Source organism: Pollachius pollachius, assembly GCF_949987615.1.
Source record: "Pollachius pollachius genome assembly, chromosome: 1".
In the NCBI taxonomy this organism is placed as follows: domain Eukaryota; kingdom Metazoa; phylum Chordata; class Actinopteri; order Gadiformes; family Gadidae; genus Pollachius; species Pollachius pollachius.
The window spans coordinates 34,929,471-34,955,631 of record NC_136934.1 but is presented as its reverse complement, the minus strand read 5'-3'; the positions used below and the strand labels follow the sequence as shown (position 1 = coordinate 34,955,631).

Sequence of the window (26,161 nt, the reverse complement as noted above, 5' to 3'; positions counted from 1 at the left end):
GAAAATAGACAAATATCCCAACACACTTATTGCTTTGTTAACTTTTTGCACTCAAAATTGACTGTTGCTTAGGCAACAATAATTTAATTATACAAAATAACCCTGTAACAGAAGCTAGGATATGTATATACTACATACAAACTGGAATTGAACGGAGAATCCAACAGAATAATAGATTTGCTGAATAGTTTGCGTTTTCATGGCGATCTCGTGTTCAACTACGCGCAATTACATTGACGTGGTTATTTCTCTTTTTATTTCAAGGGGAACAGAGGACGTACGGTGAGATAAAACACATATTAACGGTATTCAAACATTGACTTTTTGTTTTTCTGATTACGTAGATTTCTTCATTTCTAGGCCATTAATGTGCTGAAACGTTCTGACTGTCTGACCATTAAAGTTCTTTCGTCACTTTAAGACTCTTATTCACGATACATTACCGAGGGATCCAAGAACACAGGGCGTCATCCTATTACTTATAACCTTGCGATTTTATTTACATATATTTATATCTATATCAGAGATCTGACGGATTGACACAAAGAAATATTTGGCAATAATTTATGGTGCTTTCGTTACGCTCACAAATGAGTCACATGATGGTCACAGATGTCCAGTTTGTTTGAAAACATATATTGTAAGATGATATATGGGGGGGGGGGGAATCATCCATGTCCTCGGAACGCCTATGTTCACAACTGCATGTGTGTTGGTGATCGGATCATTTGGTTGTGTGTTTAGTCTATGTGCTCGCTCTTTTTAAAACGCCAGCTGAACAAGCGACCTATCTTGTGTCTCGAAGCACTGAAGACATTGGTTAGCGTGGTTGCACATCAGAGTACACATAGTGCAGTGGGTTGTCTTTTCCTTTTTTTTACCTGTCTCAAGTTTACATATGGCTGCTATCCTACAAAATGGCAGTTGGACAAAAGAATAAGCATAGTTTTCTTTGATCTAACCTGGTTTGATTTTTGATTGGATCTGATTTGTGACTGTGTTTCTTTTCCGACGCAATTGTGAACATATCTGGTTTTGGTGATTTGGATCCATTGAGTGGAAATGGATCCATGGTTCTGTGCCATTTTTGGGGTTCAAATTGAGCACCTGGCAGTGGGCTTCCCACCATTATTCCTGTGTGTGATCTTCTCTGTGAAGTTATAATTGTTTTGAATAGAGCTAAATTAATAGCTGTTTCGCTCGGCTTCAACTCCCAACCCATCTCTGTATGTGTAAACTGTGTTACTTTTTGAGCTGTGCCCTGCAAAAATAAATAAAAAATTAATAAATAGAAAAGGAAATTCTAGTTTTCTACTTTGGGCACAATGACTTAGATCAAACTTGAAGGTAAACAACAATTTAGACTTTCATTTAAAGTTTGATAAAAAAAAAGATTAATGTATCCCTAGAGCAACAAATCAACTTTTAAACATAGCTAAAATCACGCTAGTTTAGATAGTTTGATTGTTAGTGAGGACTGTAGTCAAGTTAAAATGCCAGCCTAGCATTTAAAAAGTCCAATGACGCAATGAGAGGTTTGACCATCCACAAGAGAGATGCCTACATCTCAACATTGCTATAAAATAATTTATCTTCATTTTTTTAGACACCTGCCATTTACAATAAAACCATTCACACATGAAGTTAAACCATGACGTTTCCACTCAATTATACAGATGAGAATGATCCCTTTATTGTATCTTCTCTGGACTGGAAGGGAGCTGTTATTTTCAACACACACGATTATATATTTCTATATGGATATTTGTTTTGCTATATTTATAATCTATAATCATCTATAATATAATGATGAAACACATTCTTTCCGAGACCATTCACTTATTAGTTAATCGGTTCTTTATGAATGGAAACTGCCTCAGTTGGAATAGACTATGCGTGGAATTTGTAAATGTAAGCTATACAATTGTAGCTTTACATATACATTTATATATATATATATATATATACAATGTATATAATGTATATATTTATGATTGACTATATAAACAGATGATTATCATCTGTATATGCAAACAGAATAACAGAAAATCTGGATGATTGCACATTTAAAGGGTTGGGTTGTGCTTTAAGTTTGTTAATTTTCATGGTTCAAATGCAATGTAGTCTTTTTTGGGGTAGCTTCTTGAATATATCCTCGGTTGCACAACTTAAAAGATGGAGTCAAAGCACAAATGCAATGTTTCTTAATGGGGGCCACTGTTCAACTTACCCCAAAGTCGAGTAGATACGTTGTTATATGCATAGCACATTGATTGAAAGTAAATATACTGTACACCTGCAAGTACTTCACAATACTGTAGGCATTTCATCAAATAAGATGGATTTAAAATTGCACTATAAATCTTAAAAAGGTTCAAGTGGGATGAATTTGAAACATGTAATTGGCATTCACACTGGCCAACAGTTGTGCTTTTAATGTTAAAATTCAGTGTGAACTATTGGTGTTTAATACTTTTTAGATGCAAACGATACATCAGGCAGCATTTAATGTTTCACCGTTGTCTTGTTTGGGGAGAATCCATGCACTGGTTGATTAAACCTCCTCCTCAGCTGTTCAAAATATCAAAAAGTAATGTTTTAAAGGGAAAAGAGCTCAGAAATGAAAGACCTGGAATGTTCTATAATCTATAAAATGGCAGTTAGGTTGTACACCGACACAAGACCGGTAGGATATATAAGAGTGAGGGCCAGTCATGTGACAAGACCAAGCCAATACAAGCATGTGTTGGGTTTAGGATCAACAATGCTTCAAATAAAAAGTCATTTATTCTTTTCAAATAAAAAATTGAAAGGCAGAGAGGACCGTAGAGGTGATGTGAATAGCGATGAACATTATGTTGAAGACGTTTGAAGCCAATGGAGAGCGGTCATCATCCTCATCACTGTGTCTATTTGCTTGGCTCCTTCTCAAGGACCCTGGTTCTCTAACCTCTCACCCCAGTCTGGGCCACTGGCGTTTGTGCTAGTGGCCCCATCTCGAAAAACACACCAACGATGCACACATAAAAAGGCGCCTTGCACTATAAACTGGCCCCCGATTCAGAATCTCAGCAGTTGTAATTTCTGACGGGGATCCCACCAATGTTAAAAGCATCACACAGGCTTTCACCACACCCACCAATTGCTCTAGAGCATGGTGTGTGTGTGTGTGTGTGTCTGTATGATGGTCGGTGAATCCAAATGACAAGAATATCTTAATATATGTATATACAGCCGGTGGGCGGTTCGCGTTGACTTCTATGCAGAGATTTTTGTGTTACCGTGGGGTGGGGGGTAGGGTAGGGTGGAGTGGAGTCGGGGTTAGAGGGTAGAGTGTCAAGGGCTTGAGTGTATTTTTTTGTTTTTTGCTTGTTCACAGTGTGGCTAACACCTTTCTGACGCCTCCCCGTCCACCACCCCACTCACGTACTCCCCACCTGCCCACTACTGCAGCACCTGGCCCCGCGTCTCGGGCAGCTTGAGGGCCAGGAAGCTGCCGGCCGCCAGGGCCCCCGAAGCGAAGAGGATGGGCACTGCCTTGGTGATGCCCACGAAGGAGGTGAAGATGCTGATGCCCAGCACGGCGGCCAGCTTGCAGAGGGCGTTGAGGAAGCCAAACGCAGTGCATCTGGATGGGAGGGGAGGGTTGATTCATTAACATTCTTGATGTTAACACATTGATAAAAACTTGCTTTGGCCACCAGAGGGTGTCACAGTCTACAACATCACAGAAGCGCCACTACGAATAACGACGTCTGGAATATATGTTTGCATATTTGCAATATATGGATTGAGTTAATTCATATTTTTTGTTTGCCAAAGTTTGTATTTGTACTACATACAGATTTAGAAATGTGTTGTTTTTCTCATGTCGTTGCAGATATGCCAACATCAATGCTACCAAACTTCTACCCAGTTCTGACCACAGGGTGGTGGTAAAGAAAGGCAATTCTCCACAGCCGTCACACCCATCGTTTTTTGCCCTCCTCCTCACCCAACCAATCATTGTGCAGCCTTGCAGTTCAACATCCCAAGTGGTGGTTGTCCCACAATCCATCCGACCTCCCTGTCATTATCACTTTAAACCCGCCCCCACCACTATATCTTGGTAGTCATGGAGATTGTGAGTGTGTGTGTGTTTATATATGCATGTGGATCTACGTGTGTGTGTGTGTGTGTGTGTGTGTGTTTTGTGTGTGCGTGCATGTGCCACTTGCCAGGCCGCCATTGTAATTAAGAATTTGTTCTTAATGACTTGCCTGGTTAAATAAAGATAATGTTATATTGTGTGTGTGTGTGTGTGTGTGTGTGTCTGCGTGCGTGTGTGCGTGCGTGCGTGCGTGCGTGCGTATGGAAGGCCAAAAGGGTCACAAGTATACCTCATTGTAGGCATGTATTTTTTGGTGCTGTATTTCATTTTCAACGTAAAAATGATACATTTAAGCTTTTATAATAACACATTTAACACTGCTATTATAGTGTGCTGTAAAATGTGCCAGGTTAGCAGCTTAAACTGCTGTGTTTTACACAGCTTTTTCTCATTTCTACAACTCCACATTTAACTGCTTGTTAAATGCGAACAGTCAAAAGTGCCCCCCCTTCCTTTTCTCAGCCAGTTATTATGAACCTTCTTCACCCAATCCACGATTGCCTCACTAGTCCACCCCAGTCCATAGCTGATCTTTCTATCATTTTTCATAAAAACTCTGTAAAAGACAAACTTTAATTCACTAACATTGTAGGCAGGCCCGCTGCTAAGCTTTTGGAGGCCCTAAGCATAATTTGTCATAAATTGGTCAGGGAAATAAAATTGGCCCCCCCTCCCCCCACATGTCATCATGGAGTATCAAAATAAAAGCCTCAACAGCAGCGCCATAAGTAAACTATAAAGTTATATATAAATAATATATGAGTACTATATAAAACTTTCTTAAAAGCAGCATTACAATATAATAACAACTGCAGGCGCCAAAGATGAATGAAAAGAATTATGCACATGAATAAGGTATATTCATCAAAACAAACAAACACACACACAACATTTTTCACACAACCAAAAATGACCTCAAAGTGCAGTATTGTCCAAATCAAAATATTTACCCTACACCATGCAGAACTGTGACTGACAGTATACACTGTTAGTGTACAATAGTGTGCGATACTAAATTGCGTGTGCATTCACAGCAGCTGCGGAAGTCTTTACAAAGGTGCACGATGACTTACTGGCAGCTAATCAGGTCATCATAATACACCCTATGTGCCATTTAAGCATTCTTGTCCCATTGTTTATCTTAGATATGCTTTAATGAGTTTCAGTTTAGAAAAACTGAGCTGAGAAAGGATGCTCCGCCTCCAATGCGAAAAGACGAGCGCTTTGAAGCATGTACCATTTCAGGGAAGCGGTGGGGGACTCTTTTTATATATTAGGTAAAAACATGTAATTTGCCCAAATTGAGTGATAGGGTACACAATTAAGAAAAAACAACGTTGGGGTCTCTTCATAACTAATTTATATATTTTGTAATGTAATAATGTAATACTTATCATGGCCCCCGCCAGGTACTTTGGGCCCCCCTACTCTGCGTATGGGGAACGGCGGCCCTGATCGTATGCCAAAATAAAACGCAACGGCATCAAATACGGCCTTATGAAAGCTCAAATGCTGAATTTCCCATTGATTTAAATCAATGCACGTCTTCAATATGGCGTCATTGTGACCCTTTTGGCCTTCCCTATGTGTGTGTGTGTGTGTGTGTGTGTGTGTGTGTGTGTGTGTGTGTGTGTGTGTGTGTGTGTGTGTGTGTGTGTGTGTGTGCGTGTCCTCACCTCTTGTCAGAGGGGTAGAGCTCCACCGTGAGGACGTCCAGGGCGTTCCAGGAGGCGATGCTGATGCCTCCGAACAGGCAGAGCAAAGCGATCATGGCCGACTCGCTGTTACCGAAGGACAGGAAGAAGCAGCTGACGCAGGAGATCACACTGGAGCCGGCTGAAGGACAGAGGACAGGAGGAGTTAGGGAGAAAAGGGAAGAGGATGGATCTGTGATGGCAGCCAAACAATGGCTGCCATTGAGCAGTCATTGTGTTCGGCATATGCCCCGGTGTATTTTCTCCTGGGCCTTTGCTACGAAGATGAGAATGATGAGATCAGTAAATCATCTGTTTTGGTGTATCTTGGGAGTGCATCCTTGCCTTGAATAAGGACGGCAGGTATAAACAAGATATGAGTATTTACACTTAAGGCCTTACGCTCACTCTACACTAAAGTGAGTCAGTTATATTTGACTTTGACTGTCGGAGCTGTGGAGTAGCCGCTTCCTAGTAGTAATTAGCACAGTTAGACCAGGATGCCATCCACGCCTGGATTCTCACGACGAAATGAGGAATTACATTTGGGAAATCTAAAATATAGTGCAATTCTCTGTATTCCCGTATGCCGTATACACATAAAATAAACCCCTGAGCCCCCCTGGCATTTTACCCAGCATCCTCAGCCTTCCGATCTTGTCCATAAGCAGCGCGGAGACAATGTTGCCCGGCAACACGGCCAGAGTGCCCAGGAAGCTGACAAAGTACACCATGTAGGCGTTGTTGTCGTCGCTGACGTCACTGAGCAGGCAGCCCTCCTTGTTGTGCAGAAATGTGCTGTTGATGAGTCGGCTGTTGATCAGCCGGTACTTGAACAGGTCTGGTGGAGAGAGGGGGATTTAAAGAGAGGGGAGGAAGAGGTAGGGGAGAGTGAGAGAGAGAGAGAGAGAGAGAGAGAGAGAGGGACGGAGATGGACAGAGAGAGAGAGGTAATGACAGAGTGATAGGGAGGGGACGGATATAGACGAGATAAGAAGGAAAACGAGTGGAGAGAGAAAGCAGGTGGAAGGGAGAGATAGAAAGGGGATAAATAGGGTGAGAGAGAGGGTGAAGGAGGGGAATAGAGATAGAAAACAGTTGTGGAGTGGGCGAGAGAGTGAGAGAGAGAGTAAGGGAGTGATTGGTTAGTGGATCTTGAGATGCAGTCAATTGGTGCTGCTGATTGTCAGCCAGGAGTAGGGCTAAACGCGATGAGCAGAGTGCTATTAGACTGCTATGCTACTACAGGATGGGTGATGAGAGAGCCGCTGCTGAAACCCCAACACTAAACACCAAATCAGGCTCTCTGTAATGTACCCAAACCCATGGACCCTGAAAATGGTCATTTAGCAGACGCTCTGATCCAAACACGACTTAGAATGAATCCTCCCAAAGATTGTGCCGAGTGGCTGTGTCGATGAGGACACAAAATGTCATGTGTGTGTCTCTTTAAGAGCGACGAGCCCAATACAAAAAAAATGCTTTGCTGCCCCTTTTGCATACGCTTGATTTTGGATCCATAAATAGTTGGTGAGCAGGGATGGCTGGTGTGCCTCAGCCCCACAAGGCATTGGACCTACTGTCCCACACTACCCCGCCCCCTGGTACAGAGGCCATCTCCACTCTTCTCTGGACGGATCCCAGACACCTGTAACCCAACGTGTCATCAGCTGTTGTAATGTTATACAACAACTTTATCTGGCAGCCTCTCCCGGTCTTCTGTTAGACACCAGCCCGGATAATAAGCAATCATAACGGGAATAATATGTGATTTGAATTTGAATGAGAAAGTCCCATCTGGTGCATCGAGGTGCTATGAATGATTGGTTGAATAGCAGGAGAACTGCAAACAGATCACAAAGACAAGCTTTTGTGAAGTGCTGATAGCACATATTGAGTGTTATCACAACGTGTATATGCATGTGTGTGTGTGCGTGCGTGCGTGCGTGCGTGCGTGCGTGCGTGCGTGCGTGCGTGCGTGCGTGCGTGCGTGCGTGCGTGCTTGCGTGCGTGTGTGCGTGCGTGTGTGTATGTGTGTGTATGTGTGTGTGTGGGGGTTGTGCACCTGTGTTGTAGAAGAGGGTGCCGATGAAGGTGCAGTTCTTGAAGAAGGTGTTGCTGGAGGTGATGTCCTCAAAGTAGCATTCCTCGAACAGAGAGTCCTCAAACACCATTGACTTCATTTTCAGGGCCATGAACCTACATGGGGCAACAAAAATGTCTGCCACTGCTGCGTTCATACCATGCGCAGCGCTTAGCTAACTCAGGTCAACACCAAGAGTTTTCACGATACGATTGGTGCTAAGCTAAGCTATCTCAGGAAGATAGCTAAGACAGAGTTCAGGAAAACAATGTTTGCTGCTGTTGTCTTGTTGCTACACTTTGCCCTAAGCTCAGGTGGCTGTATAGGTAAATAGGTTATAGGTAATAGTACTACTACTCATAATATTTAAATTTACAATATTTTCAATATTTTAACTCTTGTACTCTTTTTGTAGGTCAATATAGTTTTTTTGTTTTGTATTATTTGATATATTTGTCTATATATACAGTGGGGCAAAAAGTATTTAGTCAGCCACCAATTGTGCAAGTTCTCCCACTTAAAAAGATGAGAGAGGCCTGTAATTTTCATCATAGGTATACCTCAGCTATGAGAGACAAAATGAAAAAAAAAAAATCTAGAAAATCACATTGTCTGATTTTTAAAGAATTTATTTGCAAATTATGGTGGAAAATAAGTATTTGGTCAATAACAAAAGGTCATCTCAATACTTTGTTACATGCCCTTTGTTGGCAATGACAGGTCAAATGTTTTCTGTAAGTCTTTACAAGGTTTTCACACACTGCTGCTGGTATTTTGGCCCATTCCTCCATGCAGATCTCCTCTAGAGCAGTGATGTTTTTGGGCCTTCGCTGGGCAACACGGACTTTCAACTCCCTCCAAAGATTTTCTATGGGGTTGAGATCTGGAGACTGGTTAGGCCACTCCATGACCTTGAAATGCTTCTTACGAAGCCACTCCTTCGTTGCCCGGGCGGTGTGTTTGGGGTCATTGTCATGCTGAAAGACCCAGCCACGTTTCATCTTCAGTGCCCTTGCTGATGGAAGGAGGTTTTCACTCAAAATCTCACGATACATGGCCCCATTCATTCTTTCCGTCACACAGATCAGACGTCCTGGTCGCTTGGCAGAAAAACAGCCCCAAAGCATGATGTTTCCACCCCCATGCTTCACTGTAGGTATGGTGTTCTTTGGATGCAACTTAGCATTCTTTCTCCTCCAAACACGACGAGTTGAGTTTTTACCAAAAAGTTCTATTTCGGTTTCATCTGACCATATGACATTCTCCCAATCCTGTTCTGGATCATCCAAATGCTCTTTAGCAAACTTCAAACGGGCCCGGACATGCACTGGCTTTAGCAGGGGGACATGTCTGGCACTGCAGGATTTGAGTCCCTGGCGGCCTAGTGTGTTAGTGATGGTAGCCTTTGTTACTTTGGTCCCAGCTCTCTGGAGGTCATTCACTAGGTCCCCCCGTGTGGTTCTGGGATTTTTGTTCACCGTTCTTGTGATCATTTTGACCCCACAGGGTGATATCTTGCGTGGAGCCCCAGATCGAGGGAGATTATCAGTGGTCTTGTATGTATTCCATTTCCTAATAATTGCTCCCACAGTTGATTTCTTCACACCAAGCTGCTTACCTATTGCAGATTCAGACTTCCCAGCCTGGTGCAGGTCTACAATTGTGTTTCTGGTGTCCTTTGACAGCTCTTTGGTCTTGCCCATAGTGGAGTTTGGAGTGTGACTGTTTGAGGTTGTGGACAGGTGTCTTTTATACTGATAAGGAGTTCAAACAGGTGCCATTAATACAGGAAACGAGTGGAGGACAGAGGAGCCTCTTAAAGAAGAAGTTACAGGTAAGTGGGAGAACTTGCACAATTGGTGGCTGACTAAATACTTTTTTGCCCCACTGTATATATCGCCCTAAAAATATTTTATTTTGCTCTAATTTTGCTACTTTGACAATCAAGTTTCCAATCTGGGATTGATGATAGAATATAAAATGATCTTAACTTGAAGTGGCAAGTGGTACTACCTTGGTATCGGTGGCGACACCGTTGGGATCTACAAGCGGATAATGGCTTTGTATCCTGGTCGCTAATCGCTATGGTGACTGGAGGCAGGGGCAGGGTTCAGTATGTGGCCACTCACTTGTCGTTGAAGTACTGCCCCTTCTTGTGGACCTGGTTCTCCAGGGTGAAGTTGAAGGTGACATGCTCCACGCGCTCCTGGGTGAAGGTCTTGGTACGTGACGAATACTCTTGCTTCTGGAGGTACTTGATCATGTCTGGGAACCACACCGTCAGGCCGTAGTAGCTAGGGGCGGGGAGAGTGGGAGAGGGGGGTGAGGGAGGAGAAGAGGAGGAAGAAGGATATAGAGAGGGAGAGAGGGGTGAGGGAGAAGAAGAGTAAGGAAAAGGAGAGAGAGAGGGAGGAGGAGAGAGGAGAATTAGGCAGTGGTAGAGGGAAAGAGAAGGTGGGAAAACCGACGTGAGAAAAAGAGAGAAAGATTGGGAGAAAGAGAAGAAGTTTCAGAAAGAGAGGGTTGGAGGAAAGGAGAGAGGAAAATAGTTAGAGAAATAGAGGAAGAGAGGGAAAGAGTGGGACAGTAAGGAAGAATTAGGGAGAAACAGAGGGATGAGTAGATGGTGAGAAAGAAAGAAAGGGACAGAGAGAGTGGCAGAGAGACAAGGAGAGAGAGAGATTGTGCTAATTAGAAAGGATGATTGATGAGTTATTCTGCCTCCTATTCGTTATTATTGGTAGGTTTTTTAAATAAAAAATAATTATCCCCACATTTTCATTTGTGCATGTTCCATACTATCATGGGAACACGATGAATCCCTTAACTCGTGTTTTATTTGCTCTGACATATGTGTCTGGTCCCTACGGAGCCTCCTTAGGGTCACATGATAAAACATTAAAAATAAATGTTAATAAATGTGTATATCCGTGCGAACAGATTGGTAAAGCGAGCCCTTGGATTCGTAAACCATAGGCATGGATTTGCAATCCACATGCCCTGTTCTTCAGCAAATGGACCCGCCTGGGAACGGTATGAACACTTCTTTCCATTAAGTCCAATTCTTGTAGATTCAAGGGCAGATTTAATGATGGTGAAATCAGTGCTACTGATTTAGCTATTTGTTGTGGCCCTTTCACAGCTTTTATGTGCATTGTTAGTGCTTTTCACCTGAAAACAACCATTAGAATAAGTGGTCAAGCAGCTAGCTTACGCTAGTTAGCTACCTATCCAAGCGTGTGGTAAGGACGTTTCACAGCTTTTATTGTGCAATTTCGCGGAGGTTGTCATGTTCCAAGGCAGGTCCATTTGCTTTAATTTGACCAAATCTGGTTCCATGCTGCTTCCCTTTCCCTGTAAGAGCTGGGCCATAACAGGGAAAGTGTTTTGCTCTCTACTCTGTTGTCTTGTGCAAGCAAGGTTTCGGGAGAACAACAAAACTTGTGGTTCTCCCGAGATCACAGCTAATTGCCGTCAGTTTATATAGCTTTAGTTCACCGCACTTCTTCTCCTATGAACTCTTGGGTACCATGATCGTAGTGGAGGTTCTATTCCCGCAGTGCCTGTTGCATGTGTTGTCACCCCTAAACATCTCTCTTCTCTCTGGAAGTGTTTGGACAGACCAGCGCCCTGGATGTTCTTATCCTCATACGACTGTGTTTTAATTATAATGATCTTCAATTCAAATTATTAAATTATTAAATTATTTTGGATATGAATGATACCCTTCCTATAATTGATGTGTAGGTGGTGATGTGCCCTGAGGAGGTGTTACCTGAAGGACATGGAGAACCACACGGCCATCATCATGTAGGTGGTGCGGCGGTACTCTGGGGAGAAGATGGCCAGGAAGTTACCACGTACCTGAGGGAGGCAAGCATGCAAACACACACACACACACACACGCATACGCACACACAAACACATGCATCCACACACCCACGCACACATAAGTACAAATGTACAAACACATACAGCAGGTTAATATCTCCAAAGCAAAAATAAAACAAATAAAATATGCACTACGCAAATTAATTGACCTTTACCAAATAATAATTGTGAGTAGAAAACATGGTCATTGAGAAATTAAATGATTAAGTCTCATTTAACGTCGCAGTAACCATATTTTCAAATCACGATGTGCACAAAGAATTACAAGAATATCCGGAGTAGAAAATATGGACATCGTGAAATGATGAGACCAAGAAATTAGCATTTAGGTTGACAAATATGATTTTGCTGTGAGAGCTAGCATTAGCATTCAGCCCGGGGGCTAAAGTCACCTGATGGAACAAGGCACTGAGCTTCATCCTCCACTTCTGGTGCCAGGCGAGGCTCTCCCCCATGTCCACCAGCTCATCCATCTGCTTCACCGTCTTAATGGTGGTCACCTGGCGGCCATAACACTAATATTTACACTTTGTCTGGGAATTATTAACAGTTAACTGCCCTCCGTTAATCAGCTGACTTTTAGTGTCACGGCTTTATGGCTCTGCTCAGTTGGCTGGCATCGATACAAACCACAACAGCATCAATGTTTTATTACTTTAGAGGGTGTTGAAGTGGTTTGTCTTTCCAGGGTTTATGTTTTCATGGTATCTATCCATCACTATTTAATCTTGAGTAGTGCAAATGTTAATTAAGCAGTGATATTAACAGAACCAATGTTCACGTGTGTTCAGTGATGTCTTCAGAGTAATCGCTGGGATGCATAAATGTCACATTCTAAAGCGAGTAAGATGAATGTTAAATGTTCTGACACACGTATGTTAATGTTCATATAATAATTCAAAGAATAAACAGTTAAAGTTATTGTACATATTGCATTATATCTGATGAATTTAATAATTAAGTTGAAATGTGGTGGAGTGCTGCTTTAAGAAGGTGTGTTGGCTTACAGAGAAGACCCTCTCGGGGTAGCCCTTGGCCCGCATGTTAGTGTCATGAACCTGCTTCAGGATCATCCACGCCTCGTCGTGTTTACCATTCTAGCAAAGACAACAACAACCACAACAACAATAAAACACATCCCCTGTTAGTTTTATCACAACATTAGAGATGATATCACTGGCATCCCTAAAAATGTCCATGAAAGCTATCCTGCCATTTGTTTAGTGAAGGCTGAAGTAGTCTCCCACCTTAAATTTCTGTTGAGATTCAAAATTACATGAAAACAGTTGGTCACACAGTTGTGCTGATACTTTATGCATTGTTAGGATTCATTTGATTAATTCATGATCATCCCTAAAGGAGCTGTGTCACATATACATCATATACTATCACATGAGACACATTACATTGACAAGTACTTGGCAATGTAATATTCATTAAACCATTCATAATGCATGGTGGATGGGGTCCTGGACTGACCTCCAGGAAGAAGCGGGGGCTCTCGGGCATGGTGGTGAGGGCACATATAGCGGCCACTGAGGGCAGGGCGCACACCAGGACGAACACACGCCAGCTGTGGAACTGGTAGGCCGAGCCCATCTGGAAACTCCAGCCTAGTGCCAGGAAGAGAGAGAGAGATAGATAGAGAGAGAGAGAGAGAGAGAGAGAGAGAGAGAGAGAGAGAGAGAGGTATATGGTATCTTACTGCCTGTTTCATAATTGTAAATTAACCCATTTAAAGGATTATATTGCTGACTGAACAGCAAACTGTCTGACTGATGGACTAACTCCTTGACCGACTGACCGACTGACTGACTGAATAACAAACTGTCTGACTGAATGGACTAACTCCTTGACCGACTGACTGACTGACTGACTGACTGACTGAATAGCAAGCTGTCTGACTGATGGACTAACTCCTTGAGCGACTGACTGACTGACCGTAATGGGGGATAATGGCCCAGGCCATGGCGGAGGCGTAGATGCCGCCGATCATCCAGAACATGCAGAGCCAGCTGAGGTGCTCGCCCCTCTTCTCCTGGGCCAGGAACTCAGAGTAGTAGGAGAACACGATGGGGATGGAGCCTCCGATGCTGCACAGAGAGAGAGGAGACATGGGCCGAGAAGGAGAGGTAGAGAGGAACGAAGGGGAGAGAGAGAGAGGAGAAGAGAGACGACAGAAGAAGAGGAGATGGAGAGGGAGGTAGAGGGAGGAGAAGAGGGAGAAGGAGAGGACAGAAGTTGATGTGACAGACAGACCAGAGACAGAAGGGTCAGAGAGAGGAAAGCGAGAGAAAGAAGGAGAAGACTAGGGGTTAAGGTCAGGTTAAGGTGTTTTACTTCCAGCTAAAGAATCTGGGTATGAACCCCAATATGCGCCAATTACTTGTAGGCTTTCTTGAGCCCTAACCCCTCCCTGATAAAACATATCTTATGTATCTACACACACTTTCAATAAATGTGTAAGAAAAGTTGTCAATTATTGAAGAGAGAGAGGAGAAGACGGGGGGGGGGGGTTAGAAAATCCCGTCGAGCCATGGTCCTCCCTTGAGAAGCCAGTGTAACTACTTCTGTGCTCCGGGGATAATGCATTAAAAAGTGGTTATTAAGGCGGGGCCAAGCCTCAGACAGATGGCGGTGGGATGTGGTGATTTGATAGCACACTTGGTGGACGATTAACGATTGGCTCGTGGTTTGCATATTAAGCGACCTTCCTCACGCTTGACTCACGATGATAAAGAAGGTTTGGTCGGTTTCAAGTAAGAATTCGATGTCGAGCTTTAGAGTGAATTCCTGTCGTCTTAAAGCCATTTGTACTAATTACAGAATTAATGAGCCTCACAAAGCTGCATTCAAATAAGACAGAGTCAGAGATAAGATATGATGCAAAGAGGATGAGGAAACACATCCTAGTGATTAACGGGAATGTAAACATCCCTTTGGACAGAACTTCTGCCTACGACTTTCAAAAAATGCAGTCTGAGCTTTCAGGACAGTCTTAAAGGTTTTAGAAAAAACACAAAAATAAAGACTATTCAACAGATTGGGTAACATAGGAGCAAAAGGGGGTGACAAAGTGGTCCCCTGTGTTCCCCAACAAAGATGGATTGGTTTTACACGGTGAGCACATGAAATGCCAAGGCTAGCACCGTTTATTTATAACAGAAATATACAAGAACGATGCAAGAAAATGTGCCTTCCTGTGGCTTTCCACCGCCTCTCAAACATCACCGCTAATTCCCCTGGCTGCCGGCGAAAAGATAGCATCATCCATAATGAATAGGGCCTCAACACGTACTCCATCAAAACAATTTATAGCCTTGGAGAGGATGCCAGCTACAAGAGCACATTCACATTGTGGAGGAGCCCCAGCTACGCTCACTCACTGTGGCCAAAGTGAATAACAAGTTGCCTAACTAAAAAAAGGCTTTTACGTTTGTATTTAAGAATAAAGGTTACGTATCTAGGATACAAGGATGCTTTTGAGAAAAGTATTCCACCATTTTGTAAACTGTGTTTTCCAGGTGGATGTAGATGAAATGGCGCTTTACTTTTCACCACAGATAGGTCTGTCCCTTGCAATTAGAGTTAAATGTTAAATTCAAGTTTATACATAGCCCCATATAACCTACAACTTGTAGCAAAGTTAAGGGAACACACAGCTGTTATACGCAACATATCCCTGGTTGGGACCAACCCCGGAATGGGGTGGGGGGGGTGGGGGGGGCTATTGTGAGGACTTACCCCACGCCGGAGGCCAGGCGACAGAACAGGAAGGAGCTGTAGCCCTGGACGAAGGACGAGAAGAAGGCGGCCACGCTGTTGATGGACAGGGAGATGAGCAGGGTCTGCCGCCGGCCAATCCGGTCGGCCATTCCGCCCCACACGAAGGCCCCCACCATCATCCCAAGGTACACGATCAGGCCTGGAGGGAGGGAGGGAGGGGGAGGGAGGGAGGGAGGAAGATAATGAAGAGGGAACAGAAGGAGGCGGAGGAGGAAGCAAGGGCAGTTGGAGAGAGATAAATGACAGATATTGAAATGGAGGGAAAGAGAGAGAGAACAGGATGAAAGGGACAAGGGAACCGGAGGAGACGGGAGAAGGGAGAGAGGGAAAAGGGAAAGACAGAGAGACATTATGGATGCTTCTCATATTGGACACTTCCTCATGAGCCTCCATTTCTAAGCAGATTGACCATGGGAAAAGCAAATCTTTAACTCAGAATGACACTCCCATGACAGAATCAGGCCTACGCTACATCTCCAGAAACACAAACACAAACATCTTCAGACGACAAGTAGAAAAGCGAGGAGGAGAGAGAACGAGTGACAGAGGAAGAAGGAGAGGGAGCGACATCGGTTTCGATTTATAAACACAGGGAAGCACCCGGCTTGTCGATATATTTATATGACCATTCCTGACACACACTGCTCTTTATTACCATCTCAACAGCTAGTAGTTCATTTCAAAAGTGTGTTTTGCAGAGTGATGGCCATGAGCCACGAGACCTCACGGGTAGCACATCCTACAAGGGAACCTGGAGAAATAATGAGCGCAACAAACCCAACGCCACGCTCGGATCGACCACGACCGAGACGAGGGGCTAGCATGAGTCATGGCAGCAGCAACGGAGCACAACAAGCTATCTTTATCCCTCTCTCTAACTCTCTGTCTCTCTCTCCCATTCTCTATCTCTCTCTTCTCTGTCTCACTCTCTCTGTTTCTCTCTCTCTTTCTGACGCTCTCTAGCTCTCTCTCTCTGTCTCTCTCTCTCTCTCTCTCTCTCTCTCTCTCCCTCTCTCTCTCTCTCTATCTTTCTCTCTCTAGGTTATTTTCTCCCATCTGTATTTTCTTCTCTCTCAATCCATCTCCTCTCTCCTATGTTGTTCTCTCTATCACTCTCTCTCTCTCTTTATGGAATTCCTGTCCCTCCATCTGTAGGCATAGCATCTTCGGCAGAGAGACCCAGCCAGACAGACAGAAACACAGACACAGACACACACACACACACACACACGCACAGGATTGTGATCACAGTCCCATTGACTTCCTGTCAACAGCTTTCAGGCTGGATACTCATCCATCGATATGAGCCAGTGTCGACACACCACACTGAATACCAAATGGTGTGTGTGTTATACTGCTTCGAGTGTGTTTCTGTGTGTGCCTGTGTGAGTGTGCTTGTGAAGGTCCTTGCACGGAGGCATGTTTATGACACCTCTATTTTGTCGGTCTGCACATCTCCAAGGAAATATATATAGTCTGTTCAATCTTTCTGAGCTTGAAAAAAACAACGTAAAGTTATGTAGGCCAGTTGAAGCTATTTCTTCTATTTTCATGAGACAAAACAACATATGTATTTAGTTTAAGTCATAATATGTCCTTATAAAATATGGTTTAACACTAAAGTGATGCAGTTCATGTCCTAAATATATGGCAATGTCCATTTTGGTATTGGATATTCATAGCCTAATGAGGTGAATTGAAGGTCAACTCGCATTTTTGTGGTCCACATTAGTTTGATTTAGAAATGCATGCAGGCTTAATGTGTGTGTGTGTGTGTGTGTGTGTGTGTGTGTGTGTTTGTGTGTGTGTGTGTGTGTGCGTGTTTGTGCGTGCGTGCGTGTGTGCGTGTGTGAATGCAAGTATGTAGTCAGCAAAGGCTAATTGTTGGTTCAGATGTTAAAAGGATAATTTCAAGATGTTGAAATGATGTGAGCAGTAAAATGTTTTACGTGCTAATGTGGAGATGTGCAGAACTAACTCAGTTAAGTCTTTGGCCTTGGAATGCAACAGGGGTACCCCGGATGGTTATGCTGCAGTCACTGCCTTTTCTTTGCTTCCCAAAAGCAGACAGCACTCACATCCTGTTTGACCTGTTTGAGTACAGTCATAGGATGGATGAAAATTAAAAGAAAAATAATGGGAGTGTATCTATGTGGTCCAGAATGTGTGTGCTGTGTGGGAATCACTACCCTAGGCACACACTGCAGTGTTCAGGCAGGAGATGAAGGTGACTTCTGTTTGCGTCCACCAAGTGTAGTGTATTTTGAGTTTGAGAGTGAGGGTGTGTGTGTGTGGGTGTGTGTGGGTGTTGGTGTGTGTGTGTGTGTGTGTGTGTGTGTGTGTGTGTGTGTGTGTGTGTTCGTTTTTGATCAAGTGAGGAAAAAAGACAGAGAAACCGTGGATTAGAGAGACGGAGAGAGAGAGAGAGAGAGAGAGAGAGAGAGAGAGAGAGGCAGCTGTCAGCCCTTCCTCCTATCAGAGAGCCTCTGAACAACCAGCCAATGGGAATGAATAGACTCGCCGGCCATCGCCGCAATGCAGCAGCATTAAGACAGGCAGGCCGACAGACAGACAGACCAGACAGACAGACAGACAGACAGACAGACAGATAGGCAGACAGACAGTCAGAAAGGGCGGCAGGGATACAGGCAGACAGATAAGCAGGTAGAGAGAGGGATGGGCAGGCAGAAAGAAGGTCAGTAGTAAGGGTTAAGGTTCCTTGTCAGCCATGGGTTGAGGAGCTGTCCAGGGAGCTGTCCGGGGTCCTGAAGCTCAATGTACACTACAGAGCTGTCTCTCACAGCCTACCAACACAGCCTCCCTCAGCACCAGCTCTCTCTCTCTCTCTCTCTCTCTCTCTCTCTCTCTCTCTCTCTCTCTCTCAGCAGCAGCAGCTCTCTCTCTCTCTCTCTCTCTCTCTCTCTCTCTCTCTCTCACAATCTCCCTGACCACCAGCGCGCTCTCTCTCTCTCTCTCGCTCTCTCTGTCTCTCTCTCTCTCTCTCTCCATCGCTCTGTCATCGTGTTAGAGCAGCAAGCCATCATTTGTACGTTGTTCATATAGATCTTTCCACACCCTGGTAAGAAGCAACAGCTCTCATTAAAAAAGAATGAGAGCAAATGATATGTGATCGCTTACGATATCGCAAGATTGGATTACAGCATCAACGGTTGTAGTGGTGGGGTGTGTTCTCTACTCATGTGTAAGCTGCACACACACATGCGCATGTGCATGTCAGGGGCACCCCTGCATGGACATCATGGTAGGTCACGTGCGCAGGGGTGTGTCCTCCTCACTCTGTAATGTGCAGGCACAGCCGTGATTAGCTGCTGCTGCTAGCATCGACCCTGCTCTACATAGCCACCATGCTGCCTAGGGCGAGAGACTATCGCCATGAAAGAGAGAGTGCAGGAGAGAGAGAGCGAGAGAGATAGAGAGAGGAAAAGAGAAAACAATAGAGGCAGAGAATGAATGTAGGCAAGAGAGAGACAGAGAGAGAGTGAGAAATGGCAAAAAGAAAAAATTATGGGCAGAGTAAGTGAGCGATTTGGAGAGGGAGATAAAGGGGGAAGAGGGAAAGGAGGAGGAGGAGGAGGAGGAAGGGCAGGAGGAGGATCCTCCTCAGCGTTCTGGAGAGGCAGTGGGGGATGGGAGTAGAAAATGGGAGAGAAAAACACAGGAAGAGAGACAGAGGGGAGAGGGGAGGAGTGTGGCTAGCCAGCTCTCCAAAGCTATAGGGCCTCAGAGAACCATGTGGGTGTATGTGTTTGTGGGTGAGTGTGTGCATTGATGTGTGTGTGTGTACATGCGCTTGTGTGTGTTGAAGAGGGGGCAGGGCAGCAGAGTTGCTATTAATAGCCAGTTTCTGTTTTTCTGCCAGAGTATGGGGCTTTCTGAACGAGGCAGGGACGTCTGTAATCAGTTGATTAGCTACTCAGATCTGACAAGATCCCCGTTTACAATTAACACTTAACTATACCTTTGCTAATCCGCATTTCTAATCTGCTGGAAAAGCGGTTCACCAAATTGTAACTGCATTTCCAATGACTGAATTGCTGTGAAACACCACTCTGACTGTTTAGTTTCTCCGGACTCAAATGATTGGCGTGAGCAATTTCTTGATTTCACATCAAATCAGTTCGTCCCTGTCGAGTATGTGTTGTAACTGATTCATAAGTAAACGTGGCAAAGGGTAAGGGTTAGGGTTAAGTCTCTGGCTATCCTTTTATTTTGTGAGCGTGCTGTGGCCTGTTTTTTTTTGTCATAAATGTTTGGTCTGTTAAAATGTTTTAAACATACAAACACAAAGCATTTAATTGGAAATGTGATAACCAATGACTTAGAACTGTGTCAACATCCAATGAACTAGAACTGAAGCTGAATACTAATTGCAACGAGATCGTTAAGAAAATTATATCCAAGCATGGTGCTAAGGTAAAACAAATAGACCCACTTAGCACAACCAACACGGCTTCTCTCCCTCTCTCGCTTCCTCTCTCTCTCTATCTGTCCTCTACCGCCATTGTACTCGCAGGCCCACGGACGCCCACACTCGTGCTCTTTTCTTACTAGCACTCAGCAGCTGCATGCTTCTGTTCAGCAAAAGGTCAGCAGGATGAGGACTCAGGCAAATTAGCGGCTCTTTGTAGCATACTGTTCATCGTAGCGTTAGCGATAGCAGCACTAACTGTAAAGGCCACAGGAAAAAACAAAATATTTATTAAAATATATAAAATGATATGAACATTTTAAATAAAATTCAATCAACACAATGACCATCCGATTACACACTTAGTAATTTTATACAGTTTTTATCAGGATTTGCATAAAAGTACCCAACCTTTTTAAGGCCTCTAATTTATTTATTTATTTGGATAACTGTAAAGCGGATATGAAGGACGACTTCTTATTAAATAATTTCACAACGCTAGACTAGGCCAAGGCTCAGGCTAAGCCGGTGTAAAATATTAAGACAGGAGGACAAAGCAGTGTCTCTGCTGATGCAGCAGGTCGTCCCACATCTCCCTGCACTGTGAGGCAGAAACCACCCAACCAGGCGTTCTCTCGCCATTTAGGGGGAACACACCCCAGACTGCAACTGCAGCTGCCACCTCTGCAGCTTCCTAACAAGGGCAAGTCAATGACAAACACGCACGCATGCACACACAAGCACACACACAATCACAGTCACACACACACACACACACACACACAGTCACGCACACACACATGCAAACACAAATACACCCCCGCACAGACATACCTGCTTATACATCTCCTCACTTCCCTGCTGCAGACTAAGTGAGTGCGCATTAGGATATCAGCAACATGCTGACTATTAGTAGTCCACTCAGAGTTTAAGTAAATGGGTTTTATTCACCATCAAACACATCAATAAGGTCCGAGGTGTTTGGTTGCACTTGGCTGTGTAGAGCAGCGGCATTCTATCTGTTCTTGTCTAATGGATGCAGAGACAAAGCCTGTGGGGCTCCCTGCTTCCACTACTTGGCTCATTGCCGCTCCTGTTAGGACAGAATACATCTACGGATGATTTGAATCCGATTTCATGCAGAGTGACACAGGCACACTCTTTTTGCTTTGTCATCTCCAGGTATAAATCTCTGCAAAGAGCCAACACAAAAACACACTCTGAGAGACAAAAAGATACACAGGCACACACAACCGAACAGCAACATCGACACCACCCCCACACACACATACACACACAGACAAACACACACGCACACACAAAGATTGGTACGCCCATACAGACACAACCACACACACACACACACACACACACACACACACACACACACACACATACACAAACACTAACAGCTACAGCAGAGGATAGGCTCGGCGCAGCAGTGTCTTACAGTGACTGTTGGAGGTAAGGACGGAGGGATGGAGGAAGGAAGAGAGGGAGGGAGGGAGGGAGGGAGGGAGGGAACCAGGATGGGTGCTAGGACCCATGGGAAGCAGAGCAGCGGTGACAGAAAATCACTTCAGCATGAGTCAGGCCTGTTGTATAACAGGGGGAGAGGGGAGAAACAGTGGGCTGGTTACACCCCTCCCTCTGCATCAACAACACCCTCAGCACCAAGCTTGGCCGGCCTCGGCCCCACCCCGACCAGTCCCCCAGTCAGAGGGGCGGCAAGGCAAAAGGGGAAATTGGAGAATATAAAGCTAATGTAAAAAAGTCCTGTGTATTCTACACATGTCACGTCTTGATGGCATGGCTGCTAGCCAAACACACTGACTGAAGATCATCGGTCACCTGGGACCGCTGAGACCAGTTCAGTCCCAGGAGTTGAGCTGGAGACAGAGAAAAACCATAGCAACACATCTCAGAGAACTACGCTGAATTAATTCCATATGAATCATTCATTTGTGTAGTTAAAGGACAATTCCGGTATTTTGAACATCGAGCCCCCTTTTTGGTTTGTCTAGGATGAAACAGAGTGGTTAACACCGAAATTTTGAATATTGGCCCTGTCTCGGAAATGGAAAGGGGGGGTGGTTATAGTCTTTCTGCTCGGTTCTAGCCCTACTGTTGATACGGAGAACCGAGCGAAAAGACTACAACCAGCCTCCCTTTCCGTTTCCGGTTCTGGTCCGGTTTCCGTTTCATTTACAGAATGCAGATTTACAAAATGCCAAATAAAACACGACAGAAACTATATTTCGCTATGATTATTGATTAGGAACATCAACGACCACCAATAACCACTCGATGAGTTACACATTTCTGAAAACAAACTTTTAGGGATGTTTTTGAATGCCCATAGCTAGCCATCGTGAAACAGGCAGGGGCAATTCTAAATTAGCCAAATACTCGAGACAGGACCAATATTCAAAATTTCAGTGTTAACCACTCTATTTCATCCTAGACAAACCAGAAAGGGGGCTCAATGTTCAAAATACCGGAATTGTCTTTTAATTTTCTTGTCAGAGCTTCAGTCCATCTCCCATATATGTTGGAGTAGAGTATTTGAGGTTCTAGGTGCTTATGACTCAAAATCCACAAAAGCAACATTACTCAAAAACAGAAATTAATTTAACCTGATCCACATTTTATAATAATGTATAATGATATTTGATGAGATTGGGTTTTCACACCTGAGTCTACACTCAGTATACTTATTTATCATTATATATTTATCATTGGGAATACATCAGATTCCTTTTATTTAAAGTAAAACTCACATCATGAGGAACGATCACATGATCAACTCAATAGCATTGTATTGTAGGCAAGCGTTATGCAACCTGAGGAGCTAAATCAATACCAACCCCATGATACTTAATAGTACATAAGTACTAGCAGGTTAAAACATTGTAACAACCAAGACCAAGAAATGCAGTATCTAGGTATTGTACCTAATCAAACTTAACGGTATGTTGGTATATTTTTTTTGTATAGGACAATTGTATAAAATACCAAATACCATACAAAAATTGAATTTACCGTTATATTTTTACCATATTACAGTGAAACATAAATATTCTTAATTATCATTTATTTTATACGAATATCAATAACAGAGTTGAAAAGAATAATGCTTTATAAGTATGTTATCATTATTGGATTCCCATTTAGACATTTATTTTGAAACAATAATTACTAGGCTAACAGGCCTGCATTGTAAAACTGACTGAAATGACGACAGAGATGCTAGAAGAATCGCACTGTAATTAAATGAGCCTATCGTTTCCAATTTCTTCATATATGAATGCAATATATTTGGAGACTGGGGATCATCTTGGTTATAAATGCTAACTGAGTAAAGGAACTGATTGTGGAATACTGTATTTCCTCATCCAGCTAACATTAAGAACCAAGATGGCCGCGAGGTGATTCAGGCCCATAGCGGCTGTTTTCTGGTGCCCTTGCTGGACAACCAATAGCGGATGACAGGCTGAGCGTGGAATCTAATTGGACAGGGAGACCTGAGGGGAGCAAACGGTCACATGCATGTGTTCCCTGCTGGAGAGAACACATGCAACAAGAGAGAATCACAGATGTGCACCCACTGTGGGCACAGGCTCACACTGAGAGAGGGAGAGGGACACTGAGAGAGAGGAAGAGAGAGAGAGAGAGAGAGAGAGAGAGAGAGAGAGAGAGAGATAGAGAGAGAGACAGAGAGAGAGGGAGAGACAGAGAGATAGAGAGAGACAGAGAGGAAGAGAGAGAGAGAGAGAGAGAGAGAGAGATAGAGAGAGAGACAGAGAGAGAGAGGGAGAGACAGAGAGATAGAGAGAGACAGAGATGGAGATAGAGAGAGAGAAAGGGAAAGAGAGGGAAAGAGAGAGCGAGAGAGCGAGAGAGAGGTAGGAAGTAGGTCTAATAATCAGGATAACAGCCACCATAGAATGTTAAAGTGTGGCCTATGCTACCATAACAGATGGAGAAACAGCGTGAAAGAGCTATAAGATTGAGAGACGGAGACAGAAAGAGATTAATGAGAGGAACGCTGAAAAAGACAAGCATACAACTCGGGAATACCTCCCATCGTCTCCCTTCTCCAGCTCGGTAGATGGCTGCTCAACCCTGGACTACTTTACTGCTGTAGTTTCTTCCATCCCTACTGACCGCGCCCCAGAGAGACGGAGAGTTTCAGTTGCAGAAAATAAAAGTCTTTTTAGGATTAAGCTCTCCAGCGCAGCACTGAGCAAGCCAATTTCCCCCAAATTCGTCGTACATCTGGGCTCTGCTGATTAGCAAATTCAGCTTTATAATGACTTTTTTTTCCCTTTCTGCATTAAAGGTTTTACGAGAACAACGTTGGTGACAAGTAGGTGATTCGCTGAGAAATAGGCTTTGAACATAAACTATGTCGCACTGTTATCACTTGCATAACAGCATCTCCTGGCTGTAAGGAGAAAGAACAGGACGGCTGCAGCTGTATTGTTTACATCAATATCAGAGGGCTCTTTCATGTTGCAGAACCCTCAAAGCGTTGCTCTGAAAAGGGAGGGTGACTAGCTTTCTTCTGCCCTGACAGTGAATCATGAATGCCCTTGTTGTAACCTTGACAAATGCAATACATGCATGACATTGTTTTCAGGTTTGATATTATCGTCCTTATTGTCGCCAATTAGCAGTTGAGTGAGGGCATTCTGTTGTAGCCTGTTCAACTAAGCCTCCTTCACTAGTCCTAAAGGCTGCTCACATTAAACACTACCGGATTCCCCGGCACTAGCTCTGAGCCCCTAATACCTTGTGACCACCCACAGGTTTACATGGATGGGGCAGAGACACGCATTCAGCCCCCTTCTCCCTCCTCGGGTTAACCATGCCAATGTTGTTTTCACAAACACTGATGAGGCGAAGCAGAGAAGAAAAGCGCGGAGGAGTAACGTCAAACCTTACCCAGCATGCCCTTGTTGGGCTCCGACAGGCACATGTCCTTCTCAGCGCTGGGCAGCACGAAGCCCACCACGAAGATCTCCACACCGTCCGCCATCAGCGCCAGGCCCAGCACAAAGTACAGCGTCCACTGGAACTTGCCGTGGCCGCACTCCTGCAGGATGGTCTCGTACTGCTGCGCCAGCTCCTCCTGGTCCTTCCGCCGCTCCGCCTCGTAGGCCGACAGGTCCCTGAAGGGGGCCTGCCCGGCGCCCAGGCCGTCGGCGCCGCCCGGCTTGCCCCCGGAGTCGGCCCGCGGGATGCCCTGGTACTCGCCCTCGTAGATCTCGTCGTCCTCGTCGTGGCCCTCGGTGGAGTCACTGTGGCCGGCGGCGTCCTCGTCCTCGTCGTTGGCCGCCCGGCTGTCGTTGCGGTGGTAGCCCGCGTCGTTGCCCGGCGCCCCGCCGTAGTCGTCGTCATCGTCCTCCTCCTCAAAGCGCTTGTACGAACGCTTGGTGTACTCGTCGGCCATCTTGTCGGCGCCACGGCCCATCTTCTTGCCCACCTGCTTCTTGGCCACCTTGGCGATATCCTTGGCGCCGCGGATGAAGTCCGAGCGGCCGTCCCGGTAGCGCCCGTCGTCCTCCATCTTGGGGGAGGGGGGGGGGGGTGGTCTGTCGCTGAGAAGAACGGGAGGTGGTGGATCAGGAGAGGCCCGAGAGCATGGGAGTGTGGAGGAGCTCTAGGGCGGAGTAGGCGGGGGTCTTGGACGTGGTGCCTGCCGTAGAGGTGATGCCGGGCTGTTGGACCGGGGGGGGCTCTCTGGTATGGAGACCTGCGAATCAACATGAGGATTCAGGGTTGGTTTATTTGCATGTTATCATTAGCATATTAGCAGTCAGCTCTTAGTTAGTAAAACCTAGGCACTGCGAATTACAAATGAGGGGAACAAGGTAGCGCACAGCTGATGATGGATACGTTCATAACGTATCCATCATCAGTCACTTCCACTTTATCTCAACATATCACCGTCAATATTACAAATGCACAAACGCATAGCATATCTAGTACAATTCAATCCTGGGAGAAGGGTGAGCATTACCGCTAGGGTTAGCTGCCTTACGACTGAATGTGGTGTACTGCTTAGCCAGCCATGAGTCCTCAATTGAGCTCAGTGGCCTAAGTGGATTATGGCCGGAATCACA

General features: G+C 44.7%; 1 protein-coding gene across 1 annotated transcript; it reads right to left on the bottom strand.

The window, feature by feature from the left end:
* Positions 1–3,444: 3,444 nt before the first annotated feature.
* Positions 3,445–25,605, bottom strand: sv2a (synaptic vesicle glycoprotein 2A; the record flags this gene model as incomplete). The annotated part of the gene is made up of 12 exons (XM_079748808.1): positions 3,445–3,628; positions 5,827–5,986; positions 6,479–6,685; positions 7,910–8,043; positions 10,057–10,221; positions 11,703–11,791; positions 12,211–12,318; positions 12,826–12,915; positions 13,298–13,431; positions 13,760–13,911; positions 15,563–15,743; positions 24,981–25,605. The coding sequence occupies 12 exons, from the start codon at positions 25,603–25,605 to the stop codon at positions 3,445–3,447; spliced, it is 2,229 nt and encodes a 742-aa protein (XP_079604934.1).
* Positions 25,606–26,161: the final 556 nt, after the last annotated feature.